The sequence below is a fragment of the Apodemus sylvaticus genome, chromosome 16 (assembly GCF_947179515.1).
Source record: "Apodemus sylvaticus chromosome 16, mApoSyl1.1, whole genome shotgun sequence".
Taxonomy (NCBI): domain Eukaryota; kingdom Metazoa; phylum Chordata; class Mammalia; order Rodentia; family Muridae; genus Apodemus; species Apodemus sylvaticus.
The window spans coordinates 66,107,790-66,120,310 of NC_067487.1; the positions used below are offsets into that span (position 1 = coordinate 66,107,790).

The 12,521-nt window shown below is 46.5% G+C and overlaps 1 protein-coding gene across 1 annotated transcript in view; it reads left to right on the forward strand.

Annotated features, from left to right (window-relative positions):
* The window catches only part of Pde8b (phosphodiesterase 8B), a 118,296-nt gene that overhangs the window by 31,122 nt on the left and 74,653 nt on the right, over window positions 1-12,521 (forward strand). The window contains exons 4-6 of the mRNA XM_052159649.1: window positions 1,671-1,861; window positions 4,610-4,669; window positions 7,418-7,475. Of these exons, the coding sequence (XP_052015609.1) occupies window positions 1,671-1,861; window positions 4,610-4,669; window positions 7,418-7,475 (309 nt within the window). The remainder of the gene's footprint in view (window positions 1-1,670; window positions 1,862-4,609; window positions 4,670-7,417; window positions 7,476-12,521) is intronic.

Here is a 12,521-nt window from a genome sequence, read left to right on the forward strand (position 1 = left end):
GATGACTGATGTGTGTATTACTGATATTCAGGGATTATTACGGAGTTTTAGGTATCAAATAGTAATGTAGTTGTGCACTTATATGAATGACTCTTTCTGTTTAACAGATATGTATGAACTGGATATATTAGGTGGATTTGCCAAACACACACACACACACACACACACACACACACACACACACACACACAGGCCTTGCATATCAGACTTTTTTCATTATTATTCATAACAATAACAAAATTATAGTTATGAAGTAGCAACAAAATAATTTTAGGTTAGGGGGTCACCACAACATAAGGAGCTGTATTAAGGGGTCGCAGCATTAAGAAGGCTGAAAACCACCAGGATAGAGCAAGCCCATATTGGCCAGCAGTTGACTATTGCTGAAACTGATTGATGGGTGGGTGAGATTCATTATATTCTGGTGTCTACTTCCCTATAGGTTTCTAATGTTCAAATAATAAGACATTTTTAAAACCTAATGGTAGCAGTTGGGCACTTTGGCTTGTTTCTGCTCTAATTATAACAGAAACACTTTGAGTATTTTACCATGACCTATGGTATTGCTTTAAAAGCCCTTTCATGCTGAGAGACTACTGTTCTATCCCTAATTATTTAAACCAGAATTGAATGCTGGAGAATATTAGATGCCTTAGCAAAGTCTCTGACTATGATGTGTTTGCATGGTGCCGTATTGCTGGGGGATGTCTCACTCCTACTATGATAATAATAAAGCCCTTTGCAGTGGTGCATGCCTGTAATCCCAGCTACTTGGCAGGCTCAAGGGCCATGAATCCAAGGCTAACTGGAGCGTCATAGCAAGACCCTTTCTCAAAAACAAAATAGAAATAGCCTTCTCATAGTTCTTATAAAACCAGACATGTAGTCGCCATCTCAACCATCAAGTTTTTACTGGGCAGCTCGTAAGTACCAGCCTTCTGCTGGGCACAGGAACATGGTGGGAATCAGGATTGGCCAGCGCACGTTAGACCTTAAATAGGTTCAAGTGGTAGTGAGACGTGCCCAGCTTCCTAACTTCCAGAGTCTCTGGGTTCCTGAACCCAGGAATGCCAAGGAGAATCTGTGCAATGCGGCAGATTGTCCTCAGTTCAGCTCCGCCAGCTTCACAGTTCTCATTCAGCTTTTTCCCATGCTGGCAAGAGTTTGGATGTTTAAATTAATCTCTCAGGTTGTTGTCAGTTCTCTGAGGTTCCTGTGACTTTACAGCTGTTCTAGTGCTGAGCTCGGGGAGCCTCCAGGGACTTGGAAGCAGATACGGTTTGCACTGAACCAGATGTGTACATTTGCAAATCTTCACGTAACCTGTGTAACCCACGTTAGTTATCCTGGCAGTAATTTTGCTGTTTCCCTCACCCAAAAATAGGCCTAACTCAAGGAAAACCAACAACTGCAGCCAGCAACACTCACCCCTTACTAGGATGATTGGGCACCCACCTGCTTTCCACTCACTGTCCTCCCAAGTAGATCCCAGCCAGGCCAGGAAGTTGGAACAGCTTGTTTGTAGATCCCAGGAATTATGGGTGGAGCTGGACGTGAACCCAGACAGCTTTCCTCAAGAGCCCTGTGTTTAGCCTGTGTATCCATGACCTGGTTTCAGTGTGGTTCTGAGGGTGTGGGTTTCAGTTCAAGGGCTCCACTTTCTATTTCAGGTTTTGCTCATCTTTGCAAAGGAAGATAGCCAGAGTGACGGCTTCTGGTGGGCCTGTGACAGAGCCGGCTACAGATGCAACATTGCCCGCACTCCGGAGTCGGCCCTCGAATGCTTTCTGGACAAGCATCATGAAATCATAGTGATCGATCACAGGCAGACCCGGAACTTTGATGCAGAAGCTGTGTGCAGGTACCTTTCTCCACCTAAGTTGCTTAGTAAATCCTCCTACCCCCATCTGCTCTAAATTAATTTCCTCAGACAGCTTTGCTTCTTAGCAATGACCCTTGACTGTAGCCCCTTCCTACAGACGTGTCCTGTCTTCCTATTTCAGCTCGTTTGAACTGCATTGAGTTTAAAGGTGTCAGCTCCACTCATCCTAAAATTTGAAGATGGTCCCCCGCCCCTCCGGAGTATTGCTCATAAAAGAGTCATTAAAATTCACACAGTTTTTATTACACGTAGTTTAGATTTAAAGTAGATATTTTAAACTTCATTATTCTGTCCCAAAATGAGCATCAGAAATGTGTGAAACAGAAAAATTTCCATACATGACACAGATGGATAGATCCTGTAGCAGGCTTCCCAGAGGGAAGACGGCAGCCACGGCAGCACCAGAGTGTTCCCAGGGCCCAGGCCCCTGCTTGTCTGTAGAAATGCTTGCACTTTGGGAAGCAGGCACCTGTCTGTCCATATATAAATGCACGGTCTTAAGAATTCTCTCAGGATGGACTGAGTCATTCAACAGAAGTGGACCGCTTGGAAGTTAGCCAGGGAGGGGTCACTAGTTAATGTGAGAATGAGGTTGAGTCCAATTACACATGGGGCTGGACTTTTATTGAATATTAGTAAGTGAGAAGTAGAGAAATTGATTCTTAAAAACTTTTGGTATACTCACAAAAAAAATATTAATGGATTAGGATTTTTTTAATCACAGGCACATTGCCTTGCTGTTGTTTGATGACTTGCATTTTCCCAAAGAATTTTTTGTTAATGAGCCAGGGTTTAAGGGTTTAAATGGTTTCAAATCTCATCTTTCTCCATAGAAATAGTTTCCTATTTAGTAATGCCGGGTATAGTGAAACACGTCCATTATGCCAGCACTTGGAGACTGAGGGAGGAAGATTGCTATGATTTCAAGGCCAGCCTGGGTTACATAGTAAGACGCTGTCTCGAAGGACAAGATTTACCTTCTTTCTGGATGATTTTCAGGGTAGAATCGGGTCCTGGCCCTCCCTCAGTCTTCTCGTGCGCCTCTGTAATCACACACTCCTGCTCTTGTGCAGGTGTGAAATTCTTCAATGTTCCCAGGGTTCTAGGTTAGACCGTCTTTGCGTTCTTCCTTAGATATAAAGAGACATGATGTTTGTTCCTATGTTATAGTTGCTCAGAAAAGCAATAAGCAGTCTGAGGTTGTGTGTGTCTGTGTGCATGTAGACAGTTACTGGTTCTGTTGAGGGTGGTCAGATATTTGAGTGACTGACAGACAGCAGTGTTCTGTACAGAAATGAGTGGGGACATGCTCTGGTAGATATGCATTCCTTTTTGTCCTCTGTGGGCTTGGGTCCCAGACATTTTAGCAAGACTGAACCTCCCTTCCTTTACCACACTGACCCCAGACCTACACACCTCTAGATGCACCCAAGTCCTCTCACCAAGAAAAAGTCCAGTCCCTCTTAACACACATTCCTCTGGAGAGCAGGAAGCAACCCAAAAGGCACGAGCCGGTCCCAAAGGATGCCAAGAGGCTGCGCTCCCACTAGGTACGCTCAGTATGTAGGTTCAGACTCATAGAAAGTGACCTAGCAGCGTACCCATGACATGTCACTGGGTGGAGAGGAGAAATGAAAGTATAGCATCTCCTGGAGCTCGGAGGATACCCCTCAGACGCTGTAATTTTTCATATGATGGGAAACATCATCATATAAACAGCTGCTTCTCTGAGCGTCTGTACAGTGGGCTCCTAAATGTAAAATGAGTCTTCTGCAACCTGCTCTGTGGGGTGTGGGATGGGGACAGGAAGTGATGTAAGCACCGGAGCAGGACTGGTCCAGCCTTGCTGCCCTTGGTGATGACTGGTGCCTCGTAGAAAAACTTCCAGATAAGTAGAAGCCCAGCCTCATGTCTAGCCTCATGCAGGTAATGCAGTTTCCCACGAATTCGAGAATATAGCCCTTTATCAAAAGCTCAGCTAATTCATAGAACCCTAACCAGAGGACTCTAGAATCAGCTTCGGGCAGCATCGCACATCTTGTCCAGTTCACAAACCTTGAACTCCTATAATGAAATTGCTTAACTGTCTACAGGGATCCTAGTTCAGCAAATTTAATTGACAGGTACTATCTAATCTTTCTCAAGCCCAGCTGATGCCCAAGTTTTGTAAAGCACATAAGTATCCATGACAGAACCAGGAGAGGGCCCTCTTTGAATGATCTTTAGCCCAGTCTACCTCATGTGTCTGTCCGTCTGCCAGTGAGTACGCTAACTTTTATTGTCAGATCAGCTTTCTGTATGATCTACTGTTTTGAAAGGAATGTAATCCAACCTGGTCTGCTGCCCAGGCCCGAGCTGACCACTAAAGGGACTATAAGGCTGCCATACTTTAAAAAAGTGAGTCTGAAAAACTTTTTCAATCAGAGAACATGAAATTTAAATGTAATTTGCCAATTTTTGAAGTAGAAAACTGGCGAGGCTGACCTTTTGGAAAATTGCCCAGGAGTTAAAACAGTTACAAATAAATAAATAAATACATAGATTGAAGATATTGTCCTGATCCTCAAGGTCATCTTTCTCTGCCGTCTCATGTGTGTTCTGAGATTTTATTTTTCTTTAAAGGATGATTTGATTTGGTGCCACTGTCAATGCAAAGACGCGTCCGCAGTAGTAGCTCAGGGTAACAGAGCACGGCTCAGCGCTTTGACTCGAAGCTTCTTTTCACAGGTCAATCCGGGCCACGAACCCCTCTGAGCACACAGTGATTCTGGCTGTGGTTTCACAAGCGTAAGTACACCTTCTGCCTCACCCCAACAGTATCCCCTCCCCCAAATACCCCCACTCCAGAGTACCTCAGCTCCAGCAGGGCGCACCCCAACAACATCCCCAGCCAGCAGCATCCCCAGCCAGCAGCATCCATACAAGAGCAGCAGCCCCTCCCAGCAGCATCCCTCCCAGCAGCATCCCCAGCCAGCAGTGCCCCTCCCAGCAGCAGCCCCTCCCAGCAGCAGCCCCTCCCAGCAGCAGCCCCAGCCAGCAGTGCCCCTCCCAGCAGCCCCTCCCAGCAGCAGCCCCTCCCAGCAGCCCCTCCCAGCAACACCCTTCCCTGACTTTCTGTTCCATCTAAGTCATTCAACTTAGCCCAGCGTTTGAACCAGCTCTGTGGTGGGCACATCAGAGACCCTACATGGCCATTTCTAGAACTCACTTCGAGGGCTTTGTTTTCCAAGTTTCCAGAAATACTTAGGGTTTTTCCCCCTCTCTTACATAATTGCTGTTAGCACGTTTTCACATACTTCATGGGGGAAAACAGGTTTACTCACCACCATGACATGCCAAAAATGAGTCGAAAAGCCGACGACCCTGGATGTTCTAGTTCCTCTTTTCTCTTTGAGGAAAATAGAGAAGGGTTTGAGCTTTCACTTAAGAATGCAGTGTGCGTGCGAGTGTAGAGGGCCAAATCCACTGCAAGAAAAGGATTGTGGCTCTGGAAAAGACTGTCCAGTGGCTAACAGCGGGTCATAGGCTGTGGCCCTGGGGAGGACTGTCATGTCACTAACAGCAGGTCATAGGCTGTGGCCCTGGGCAGGACTGTCCAGTAGCTAACAGCGGGCCATAGGCTGTGGCCCTGGGCAGGACTGTCCAGTGGCTAACAGTGGGCCATAGGCTGTGGTCCTGGGGAGGACTGTCCAGTGGCTAACAGTGGGCCATAGGCTGTGGCCCTGGGGAGGACTGTCCAGTGGCTAACAGTGGGCCATAGGCTGTGGCCCTGGGGAGGACTGTCATGTGGCTTAGGCTATCAGCAGGCCATAGGCTGAGGCTGGTTTTGAACTGCAAAGAAGAATGGCCCAGCTATAGCTGCAGTGATGCCCTGGATTGAGAAACTGTTCTGCGGGGTTTAGTGTCTGGAATGTTCTGCACTTAAAATGCAAAGGCTGGCTGAAAGAAAGTAGTTTGTATGTGCTACAATAGTTGGAATCCTTGCCAGGGGCAAAATTTGTTGTAGTCAATCAATGTCTGTCTTTAGCTTCAGGGAGACTACGATCTTAATTAGGATCCAGGGCCTATTGGACTTGGCTTTGTTGTGGCATTTGGCACAAATTTTGTCACCAAGGAGCAGACTGACCAATATAGCTGGACAGGAAGGTGTGGGGTTCCCAAGGGCAGGCTGCCCCCAGGAGAGCTGAAGTACATGCCCGTAGGCCTCTCTGGCATGGGAAGGAGCCAAGTTTTCAGAGCCAATCAGAACGTCAGGTGAACTATTGCAGTATGAGGCTCATCCCTTGATGCCTCCCTTGGCCTGAGGTGCAAAGAAAGGGAAGCTCTGTCCCCAGGGCGCCTCATACCTGTTGTCCTGGTGGGAGATCAATCCAGAAGGAATGAGTGGGGAACAGAAGGAACCTTTCGCTTCACTTACCTTCGGAGATCTGAATAGGAGCCTACAGCCCTAGACATGATCCCTGGGGGATACCACACCGCAAAGCACTTCCCATGACATGCTCCATGGGCCCCGAAATGCCCTCTGTCCTTTTCATACATCAAAAAATGTTTATGAGTCCTTGACTAGGAGTGGTTTTGTATGGCGCATTGTGATTTTTCTGTTTGGTTTTTTATTATCAAATTCTTCTCATATGGAGAATGGAGTGACATTTAGTGACTTCCATCTTTGCCACCTAGTTTAGGAAATAGGATCTTATTACATTGGAATCGTTGTAATGCCTCTCCTGGTATGTCATTCATAGAAGGCAGAACTTTCACTGAGGGAAAGCAGAGAGTAAGGGAAACGATGGGGGGCAGGAAGCTGTGGGCAAACTGAGCCTTCTGTTTTCTAAAGTCGTTTCTACCCAACCCTTCTTCTATTTGTCTCCCCTGACTCTCTGGGTTGTATCCTATGCAAATCTGACTGTCTCAAGGACTCTCTTTCAGTTTCTTGCTGGTGACAGTTGAGCTATCAGGCATCCTCATGACATGCTGGTCCTCAGTGCACGTTTTTACTCATGACATAGCTCTGGGCTCGATATAGAAAACTGTCTCAGGAAGCAGGTGACAGTATCCATTTTCGTTTCCCTCCCTTCTGCATTTCTGTTCATGCTGACTCTTCCGTGCCTCTTGGTTGTATGACCCTATAGACTGTAATGTCGGGTGTGTGTGGCATCTCGAGATTTGGACCCAAATGGGCCTTGGAGTAGGAGTTGTACATCCAGTTGGGTCAGGGACAGTAGCCTCATAGCATGTCCTTTAATGGGACTGCTCGCTCCAACCCTAAGGGCAAGCCGCCATTGGAGCATTTCACCCCTGCTCTGGGAACACTTGCACCATTCTGCTGTTGCTTCATCTTCTGTGTGTGTTCTACCTGCATCTGGAAGACAGATGTCGATCCTACGTCCTTGAAGGCAGGTGCTCCTTGGACAAGCGCTGTTCAGGAAGCATCTCCGGAGTGACAGCCAATGGCGTCATTGCCCTTTCCCCCATGTTTCGGTGTGGGGAATTCTGGTTTGTATCTGCTGAGTGACCACATTTTCTGCTTTGCTGCAGATCTGATGACCATGAAGAGCCCTCAGTCCTTCCTCTTCTTCATGCAGGCTTCAACCGGGTATGTACAAGGGCATCAGAATGGTGCTCTCTAGCCTTCCTGGCTCTCCCACGACAGCCAAACACACAGCCTCACTCTCCCACGACAACCAAGAACACAGCCGTGGGACCCATCACAGGAAACAGGCCCCAGGACTCTGAGCCAGAGAATAGAAACAATTGCACTTGGAATGGGGTGGCAGTGAGCAAGGGACTCGCCAGTGTTAGTCAGCCAGTCAGCCAGCCGATGCACAATCTAGCAGCCGACATGTGACGACAATAAAGCCCCTCTTACATCAGACCGGAACCCAGCAGTCTCAAGGTAGCCCTGTATAGGGGCATCTCACCAGTTAGACTCAGCACGCATGCGCAGTCTTTTAAAGATGCTATGCCATGTTGCCACTTAGGTTCTGGGCTCACCATGGGCCTGTCCAGAGCTTTTAAACCAGAAGCAGGCTCATGCTGGTGACAACAGCTTGTGAAGCACTGTTGAGCACCAGAAAAAGAGAAGAACGGTCTCTAATTTGAAGGATGTATGAAAAAACATTGATATCAACTTAAAGGTTAAGAGTGATTCTCTTAAGCTAAGAGATATAGACAAATGACCAGGATTATAAGGTAAGGTAGAAACTGGACTGCAGGCAAAGCCGTGTGTGGGCAAATGTAAAGAAAACGATGAAAATGATTCAAAGCAATGTAGGGAAAGCAGGGTGGAAAAGGAAATGTGAATATTCGACACAGTCATATAGAAAATTAATGCAGTTCTTCTTTCACACTGTTATGGCAAACATTCATTCCTGTTTTTTTTTTTAAATGTTTTATTTTAGGTAAAAATAAGGTAGCAGTCCAGAGTTGATTTCTGTAAGTTTTACTGGTAGTCCAAACTCAAAATAAATGATCCTATGAGTTCTTGGTTGCTATTCTGGATTTAAAATCCGTCTTGGCAGGCCACGGTGAAGCAGGACCTTCCGTTGTGAAGCAGTCTCTCTCCCTGCGCTCTGGCGTGCTTTAGCCTAGAAGCAGAGCTCTGTGAAAGACATAAGGCCGCACTGATTCAGGCTATGTCATAGAAGTGGGTGGGCCAGGTTTGCAACACTCCGCAGCACCCTGACACTTCAACCGTGTGTCTGTCGTCTCTCCTTGGGGGTGCTTGTCATTTACTTGTGAAAGCTCGCTTATGTGCAGTGGTTGGATGCAGATACGTAAGAAAACCTTCCGTGTTTGGAAGTGCAGGACAGCCGGCAGTGAAGCCACGGGACTGTGGTCTATTATATATATAAAACACATCCGTTTTTCTGAGAAATAACTCTGAAATTATTCACAGGTTTTTATTATTATTATTTTTGCTCTTCTGTGTGGACTGCCGTACTCCACCCACTCCTCACACTGACCTTTTCAAGTGTGAGTCAGGACTCCCAGAACACCGGGACATTAGCGTCCCTGGTTACCTTGGTTATCTGATTGAAGGATGACCTCGCCACAGTGCTTGTTGGCCCTGTTAGTAAGGGTGTCCATCGCTCTCTGGAGTGGCATCAGACCTGAGCCTCAGTTCAGTGATCTTTCCTCCAACAGTCTCTGTGGTTAGTGTCATTTAGAAGATAGCTTCTTTACCGAAGGACAGAGATCACACATCTGTTGACAGGACAGCTTTGGAGACAATGATTGCCAGTTTTTAGGTGCACATATTCTTAAGAAAACAAAGGTTCACTTTCTTCTTTCTACCTGTCTGTAACTACTCCAGAACATCTCTTGTGTCCAGATTCGAATGTGTCATACACAGTGAATGAACCTGTGGTGAAAGGGAGCCCGGAAGTCAGAGTCTGTGGGGCTACCTGGTATTTTGAGGGCTGGGTCCTATTTGATCAAGGCCATTCACCAATTGGTCAGAGTGCTCCCGGCCCCTTACATTTTCTCCCACAAAAACTCTGCCTGGCCTCGAAGCAGCCGGGGCAGATCTCCATGCAGATTCTTCCGCTTGTTTGGAGACTATCTTGTGGACAGCCCTCTGTCCCAGGACCTTCCAGATAGACCTCCCAGCCTTGCCTTCCGTGAGGTTGTTTCCCATTCCAGATTTGTATTGATTGCATCGTTTTTTGGGGGGGATCTTGGCTCTGTGTCACTAGCTACTGAGCCAATTCGTTGGTCTACGATCCCTGAATGGGGATCCAAGAAGAAACTACCATCAACTACGCTCCAACCACCGCCTTCGACGCCCTTGGAGCCCCGACGTGTGGCGAGCTGCCCTGACGTGTGGCGAGCTGCCCAGACGCATGGCGAGCTGCCCCGACGACGCTCGGCCCGCTCTGTGCTTTGTGGGAGTTAGCGCCTTGCCCAGTGCAGCTGCTCTCGCTCTCACCTCCGTGTGCCTCTTTCTTGTTTTCAGCCTGGAAATGATGCTTATTCATCTCAACAAGTGTTTGCGGGGCTCTGTGTGCGAGGCAGTGTGTGAGGCATGCTGGGCTAACAGCTGCGAGCCACACTTCTTCCTGGAGAGGCTTCCTTTGGAGTGGGAAGTCGGGCAGCTACAATGTATTATTTATCGGGCCCTGTTCCAGGTGACTTGCTTAATTTCTCTCACCATATGAAGGATTCGATATTTTCTTCATTTTTTTTTTTTCCGGAGAAGGAAACAGACTCCAAAACCTGAATAGCTTGCACAGTCATATCAAAGGCAAAGGTGTAGCTGTGTGCTCCCACCTCAGTCTGTCTTGGGTCCAGCTACTAAGGCAGCTAGCTTTCCGGCCATGTCGTGCCATGGGGCACTCTCCCAAGAGCTTCTGTGTTCCATGAAAAGTGTGCTTCCAGATAACAGTGGTTTGGGGAATCTGTACATGGGGTGTTCCTCCTCCTCCTAGTGAGAGCCCTCAGCACATTAGCAGTTCAGTGCATCATCGTTAGCCTATAAGATGGCCCGAGGGCTCCTGGAGTCCAAATCCATGCATCTCAGCATTATCTAAACTCATTTATCATGGAAATGTCAGGGTGTCTGCAATTCATCCGCCACCCCAATACTTGTCATTGTCTGAGACAGGTTTTATTTCACCCATCTAAAAACACAGGCAGATATGAATCCCGATCAGCGTTGCTTTGTGACTAAAGAGTGAGTGTTCCCTTCTGGGTAGGTTTGTGGCTTTTCTTTTTCTTAGACCCTCTCCACTCCTCTTAAAGAACAAGAGGCCTATGGAAAGTTAGAGGTTTCCCCAGGAAGAGACCATGTACTTCAGAGGTGTGTGTGTGTGTGTGTGTGTGTGTGTGTGTGTGTGTACATTCACACTGAGACAAAAAAGGAGAGAGGAACTGGTTTTGCCCTCTGGCTGACTTGATTGAAGGAAATCTGTAAAGAGACCTTTTGACTGAGCCTGGCTTTCTCACCTCCATGTATCTAGCTGTAGCATGTAGCATGTAGCATGTAGCATGTAGCATGTAGCATGTAGAAGCATTAGTGTAACTAGGTCATTTGGAATCTTTTTGTTTTGGATTTTTTTGTTTTGTTTTGTTTTTTGCTTGCTTGCTGGTGTGTTAGCTTCAAAAGCTTTGCAAAGTATATAATTTCTTTAGGACTTAAAATGTAAGCCATTTTACTCAGTCTTAAGTAAATTGACTTTAAATCTGTTTCCTTGCCATTTTTCACTTGCTGCATTTTTCTGCTTCCCTCATCTCTCATAAAAGCATTCACGTGTTCGTGTGAGAGAGAGGCTTGATTTCTTGTATATCCTACACCACGTAACATGCTCAATTTCAAAGATATAAAGAAAGCACCGGAGAGGCAGCTTGGCAGGAGAGAGCACTGGCTGCTCTTCCAGAGGAGCTGAGTTTAATTCTCAGCACCTACAGTGTGGCTCACTACCGACTATGACTGCAGTTCTAAGAAGCCTAACACCCTGTCCTGGCCTCTGCAGGAACTACACATGTGTGCATATGCATAGATGCAGACAAAATACCCATGCACAAAAATAATTAAAAAAAATATTAATGCAAAAATGAGTTTGGGATTGTCGACTGGGCCCCGCTGTTGGTGCCAGGTATGAGGTACAGGTCACAGCCCTTTAATGAACGCTGTCTCATAGTAAGTTGTGATTGACTGTAGATTTCGCTTATGCATTTACTCACCCACTAAAGGTTTGTAAATATGTGAAAGCTCCCCTCCCCCAAGTCAGGATGAACAAACCATTTTCAAGTAAACTATATAGTGGTGTTTAGAATTTTCTTCATGTTGCGCAATACCTACCTCATCTTGTTTTAAAACCTTTCCCCCAGTCCCAAGTTCTCACTGAGCAGTTGGTCCCAGTCTTGCTTCTGAGCTCTGGTGAGCCTCAGTCTGCAGACTGTCTGTGAGAATTGACCTGTCTAGATAGTATGCATAAACGGAACCATGTAGCATGTGGCTTTGGTGTCTATTGCCTTTCACTTAATACTCTACCGGGGTGTGCATGCTGTCTCCCCTACAGTGCATGCACTGCTGACTGATGAAATATGTCAGTATTTCATTCCTATCTTATGCCTGGATAAAATCACACTGTGTGTACACACCAAAATTTGTGTATCCATTCATCTCCTCTCTCCACCCCTGAGCCTTTCTGATAAAGCTGTGGTGGACCTGGTCCTACAAGCATTTGCTTGAGGTATCCATTTTCATTTGTTTGTATTTATATACCTAGGTTTAAGTTTTGGATAACACACGCACTGTTTTCCACAGTGATGTTTCCTGTCCCCACCAGCGATGCACAGTTCTTCCATTCTGCTACTTAGTATTTTTACTAATACTCCTTTCTTACTTTTTATTGTATCTATTCTAGTGGGTATGAAATGACATCATATCACGCAGCTGATTTTTTATTTCCTTTTCTGGTGAGGTTGGGCATCGTTCATGTGGCTGCTGGACATTTATATCTTTTCTTAGAGAAACATGTAGCTTTTCATCTGATTGTCTTCTGTGGTGCTTCAAATGAACTCCGCATTAGGCACCCGAAAGTTTCAGGAGGAGGCAGAAAACACGCCCATAAAAATGAATCAACAACGGGGTACGCCGCAGCCTGAGCGTGCTGCATTGTGGGTTTTGGGCGATTGC